The 6,000-nt window shown below is 38.1% G+C and overlaps 1 protein-coding gene across 1 annotated transcript in view; it reads right to left on the bottom strand.

Annotated features, from left to right (window-relative positions):
* Nucleotides 1-343: 343 nt before the first annotated feature.
* The window catches only part of SUCLG1 (succinate-CoA ligase GDP/ADP-forming subunit alpha), an 83,722-nt gene continuing 78,065 nt past the window's right edge, over nucleotides 344-6,000 (bottom strand). The window contains exons 8-9 of the mRNA XM_033952669.1: nucleotides 2,646-2,834; nucleotides 344-574 (exon numbers count right to left, since the gene is read on the bottom strand). Coding sequence (XP_033808560.1) covers nucleotides 548-574; nucleotides 2,646-2,834 — 216 coding nt within the window. The 3' untranslated portion in view covers nucleotides 344-547. The remainder of the gene's footprint in view (nucleotides 575-2,645; nucleotides 2,835-6,000) is intronic.

Here is a 6,000-nt window from a genome sequence, read left to right as displayed (position 1 = left end):
ATATTCACTCATCAAAACATAAAATTGAGATATTAGACAACAGCTACACATGGAAAGGATTAAATTCATTTAACACTAGTTTCGAGCTCCAGGAAAACTGTTCTATCTTGGCAACATCAGATGATATCACTGACTTGTGTGTCTGATTCAGTTCTGCTTGCTGATGAGGCAAAGTACATTACAAGGTGCAGAAGATACTGAGGGTAAAAAAAATCCACACCCTCAAAAAACTCTTATTCCAAACTAAATCATCCAAAATAATAAATAAAACTTCACATATATTTTCCCAAATGAATGCATCCTGTATAGTTTGAGTCATAATAAAAACCAAATTACTAAGTCATGTGGAATCCAAATTAAATGGTATGTTTATTAATTTTCTTGAACGTACAATCATAATAAATCCACAGTAGATTCTGGCTGGGAAAAATAGTTTACAGCTTGAAGTAGTACTGGAAGATTGTATTAATTACACTAGTCAGCATAAGGTATGTGACGCAGATGGATACAAGTGTTCTGCTGACAATTATGACAGTCCAAGGGTTTTCTACAGCATTTTTCTCTTTTCAAATTCCTTTAAAGGGGAAGAAGAAAAAAAGACAATTATACACATAATTAAACATCCCATTCTCCATTTAATACCCAGCAAAAAATACTAAATGCAACACCTAGAAGTCACCCTCTTCCAAATACCATGCTAATATAAAAAAAAAAGATGCAGGACTTCTGCCATGAACCCTTGGATCACACTGAATATGAACTTTGCCCTTTAAATACTGATGAACAACACTGATATAAAGTACTAAAATAATTTGCTTCCCTAGAAATGAATACAGTACAATTCTTTGCTTGTTAACTGTTAATGGAAAACAACATTAATTAGAACATATGAAACTGCTTCAATATTTCAAGTAATGCAAAGTGTTTCAAAAACATTATTCATGAGTTAGGTTTTCTCACAATATATATCTGCATCAAAAATGGTTAACTGTGGAGACAAAACCTAAGTCATAAATCATGTGTTAAAAGTTTGTAGTTTTAAGATGTTTTGTTTGCTTTTATTTCTTATATTTAAGTTACATCTGTGGGACCCCTTGAGCCCATCTGGATAGGTGAATGTAGAAAATAAAGAATAAAATGAATTATTCAGTATTCTCTTATCAAAATCCTGGGGTAAAATTAGTACTGATCAACATTTCTTTTCAAGTGTTGGTGAACAGTGGCTTGAGTTGAATTGATTCAGGCTATAGCAACATAAATAAAAAACAAACAAAAAACCCCCAAAACAAACTTATTTGAAGGCCACAGTATAAAGCAGCAATGGATATGACAGGCCCCATCATTTCTGCTTGTGATGAAATGTGCCTTTTATAACAAATATATTTCTGATGATCCACAAGTTCAACAGTATTATAGTTTATTATTTATATTCCACTTTTATAAGGCGTATGGGGACAGAGTTAAAGATCTCAATCTGTATACTCTGGAGGAAATGTGGGCGAGGGGGAGATATGATAGAGACATTTAAATACCTACATGGCAAAAATCTGCATGGGGCGAGTCTCTTTCATTTGACAGGAATGAGAGGGTATAGGATGAAGTTAAAAGGTGATAAGCTCAGGAGTAATCTAAGGAAATACTTTTTTTTTTATACAGAAAGGGTGGTAGAAGCATGGAATAGGCTCCTGATAAAGCTGGTGGAGACAAAGGCTGTGAATTCAAGAAAGAGTGAGACAAGCAAGTGGGATCTCTTAAGGAGAAGAGGAAATGGTGGATGGGCAGACTGGATGAACCATCTGGCCTTTATCTGCCATCATGTTTCTATGTTAGTCAAAGCAGGATTACAACAAAACATATATAATACACAATAAAGGTTTAGCATAACTCAAATATCACAAACATTAGAGCGCATATTTCATCTGGCAGAAGAGGTGACATTTGAAAAGATTTTTAAATTGGCACGTCTTTCTGCTGCCAAAGGAACACTGGAAGTTTATTCCACTCTGTTGGTCCTGCACGTGAAATGTCCGCTTCCTTAATGCTTCCAAATGCAATTGTTTCTGAGACAGAACAACCAGTCCTGAAAGAGCTGCAGAGAGCAATGGTCTTAATTGTACATAGGGCATTAAAGAATCTTTGGTGATTGTTGCCTAAGGCTCAAATAAACCATCAATAGCAATTTATACTTCACATGAAATTCCATAGACAACCAGCACATCGCAATCAATTAATCCAACATAGTAAGCATATTATTGAGTTCTGTGCCACCTGTAAGGTGCACAAACTAGAGGATGGTAGACCCAAGAACACAATCAAGTCCTGCTAATAACAAGAACTTAATTATTTGTTTGAAATCATGCTTAGGCAGGTACAGCTGAAGCTTGCTCAACATTCTTATGTTTTCCTAATGACATACTATAAACATGACATAAAGGATAACTGGGGATATAATATCACACCCAAACAATGCACCAAATTCAGTCAAAATACAGCAAAATAAATGAAAAAAGCAAAACAAAACTGCAGATGATGCATACCATGTGACCTACAGTTAAACAATCAGGAGCAGCTTTAAAATGTCAAGTTTCTTGGCTCCATGCTGTGCTCCACAGTATAACAGCACTCCAGACATCTGCATAATTTACCTTGTGCATTGTGCTACCCAGCTGAGCAGGAGACATACTGACAATAACTCCTGCACTCTGAAGGGCAGCAATTTTCTCTTTAGCTCCTCCTTTTCCCCCAGCAATGATTGCCCCAGCATGACCCATTCTTCTGCCCGGTGGAGCAGTCAATCCAGCAATGAAAGAAACTACAGGTTTCGCATCTGGTCCCTGGAGAGAAGGAATATTTAAAAAAATGTTCTACCTTTAATACTGAACAAAGAAACAGGGCAGAACAAACTAAGATTAAAAAAAACAAAACAATATAATTTTTCCTGGCATCAACAAATGGGGGAAAAAAAAATCCAAACGAAGATCTTTTTTAGTTTTTATCTAATCTAATATTTCCGAGTCGGGCTATGCCTAAACAGGTTCAAGGCGACTTACAATATAAGGGATTTATTTAATTACTAATTTTCTGTTTTGACTCTTTGAAGAGAAAATAAAAACGGTGTGCTCATACAAGAGGTGGAAAAGTGTTCAAGCCAAACCCACCCCTACATGCCAACAAAAGTCTAATCAATACACTTAAAACATGTTAAATAGATTTTTCTGAATAATATTTGCAATATATTTTATCCAATATAACAAAAAAATTGCAATCAACTGCTTGAATTTGTGCCAAATTGACACTATCCAGAATGGAAAGGACCTCTGATATAGCTATGTTTTACTCACTACAGACTGGGTCATGGTGAATTCCAATATAAGGCAGCTTATAATTTAAGGGACCCTTATGAAGATATTAGATGAGCCATATGTAGTTTGGGGTAGATGAAGTGAAAGTATTATCCCCTGATGTAGTTTATTTTTTCAAAGCAAAACAGGAGTGCCTCTGTTGGGAGTTGGCTGAGAGAAAAGGATATTCAGAAGAAACATGTAGAGAGACTAAGGGCTCCTTTTATGAATGCGTGTTAGCGGTTTAACGCATGTAATAGCACGCACTAAACCGCCAGCCGCTATCGCCTCCTCTTGAGCAGACGATAGGTTTTTCAGCTAGTGCGGGGGTTAGTGAGTGATGAAAAGTTGCGCGCGTTAAACCCGCAAACACACCTTTGTAAAAGGAGCCCTAAAATAAGAGATTAGTAGTATTAATCTGAAAGATTCTCATTACAGATTTCATTAGTTGTGGACACACTTGTGAAAAGTTCATCTAAAAGCCGTAAAAGTTAAAACAATGGTAAGTTTATTACTGTGGACATTATATGAAGAAAACAGAATCTTAAATGGAAGAAAATAATAAGTGAGTTATTATAAATGAAATGTAGAGTTTTGTTTTTTTACAAACCTATGATAAGGGCTTCAAACTATTTAATGTAAATCAAGGAGCCAGTGAACTGAGGTCTGATTTCACTGGACAACAAAGTTTTTGCTTCAGATTTTTAGCTGCTGATTACTAAAATCAAGTTTAAAATTACGTATCACGTACCATTTTAACAAAAAGGTATATTTTTACAATTTCTTGCTATACTTTCAGGCTAATGTAATTAATTCTTAGCCTAATTCTTAACATAGGTCTACCTTGCTGGATATAGTGTGGGTATGTCCAGGCATACATTCAAGGCATGTTGCATAATGTCCATGGAAACGATGCAGTCTGGGCATGCTTGTACATGGGCTTGATGGATGCTGCCTGAAAAAGCTATATAAAAGCAGTTCGTATACAGGGATAATCTTCATTATGGGGCTCATAAACGAAAGAGAAAAACGTCTAAAAATCGGCCTAAGTCGGCACTTGGACAAACATTTCTCAAAAACTTCCAAGTGTCGATAATAAAACCGGGTTTTGGACATATTTCTAAACGACCTAGGCCTTCATAGTGCTGCTCAGCGTCCAAAGCTAAACGGGGCGTTTCGGGAGGCGTGTCAAGGGCGGGAGTTGGGCAGGACGTGGGCCGTCTTAGACTTAGTCGTACAGCATGTATAACCAAAAGTTTAACAACAGAGCCTAGACGAAACTTGGACGCTGTGACTTAGACCATGTAAAACATGGTCTAAGTCACAAAAACCCACCTAAATTCACCAGATAAGCACTAAAAACACATAACACAGACCCCCACATACTACCCCAGTGATCACCGACCCCCCACCCCCATAAAAATATTAATCACACCTTTAAAATTCAGCCTCCAGATCATCATCATCTGGCCGCCTGGCATAGGAAAGCCTAGTTGTCCAGCACAGAGGCAGCTTAAGTCGTCTTGGGGGTGGGTTATGGACCCATACCCATAAGCCCCTGTAATCACTGCATTGATACTTAAACATGTGCACTGCCCTATACACCCCAAAACCCTTTTTGACTGGCATATAAGTGGCTCCTGCAGCCATAAGGGCTATTGGGGTGGTAGATAAGTGAATCTAGGGGATTCTGGAGGTGGTTTGGGGGACTCACCGTCACCTATAATGGAGCTGTAGTGAGGAGAAGCCATGGCACCCTTTTTGTGAAGTTCACAGCAGTGCCCTGTAAGGTACCCCACTATTTAGGTGGCATGTCTGGGTGTTCAGTCCATCACTTTGCAGACCCCTCCCACGTCCAACAGGGCTTGTTCTAGGCGCTTTGGACTTTTGTACGAAAAGTTGGATGGAAATGTGGTATAAAAATGGACGATTTAGCGGCTTGGACGATCAGATCGGCAGGACGTATAAATAGATGATTTTCGAAAGTAAAAAAAAGTTGGACGTCTCTTTCGAAAATGTGTCTTAGGCTCTTTTTAACTTTGGACGACTTGCGAGATGGACCTAAACGGACTTAGACGTCCCTTTCGATTATGCCCCTCCACGTGTCTGTCAGTTCGGGTGTATTTTGATGCTTCAAGGCATATAGTATTGGCTATGTAAATAACTTAATTAGTAAGACAGTTAATTATTAATTACTATAGCTGTCACAACAGCTGTGATACATTCTGCTACATTTGTGACGAGTACACACTTAAGTCTCAAAGATGTACCAAGACTGGTGATCAAGACAAACCATGGGCTCCTCACATTTGTTGTGCAAGATGTGAAGTCAATCTTATAGCTTGGCTCTGAGGTACTCAGAAGTCAATGCCATTTGCTATCCCAATGATATGGTGAGAACAGAAGGATCACTTGACACTGTTACTTCTGTCTGGCAAATGTATCTGGTTTCACTGGTAAAAATAAAAAATCAATTGAATACCCCAATCTTCCTTCAGCCACAAGACCAGTGCCTCATGACGACAGTCTTCTGGTACCAAAGCAACCACAGAAATGGAGAGTAAACGAAACCGACGAAGAATCTGCAATGCACCAGCCAAGCACTGAGAGTGATCCTGATCTTGAACTATGTACATCTGGTGAGCCTCATCTTATAACA

The sequence above is a fragment of the Geotrypetes seraphini genome, chromosome 1, assembly GCF_902459505.1.
Source record: "Geotrypetes seraphini chromosome 1, aGeoSer1.1, whole genome shotgun sequence".
Lineage (NCBI taxonomy): Eukaryota > Metazoa > Chordata > Amphibia > Gymnophiona > Dermophiidae > Geotrypetes > Geotrypetes seraphini.
This window is presented reverse-complemented; position numbering and strand designations above follow the sequence as displayed.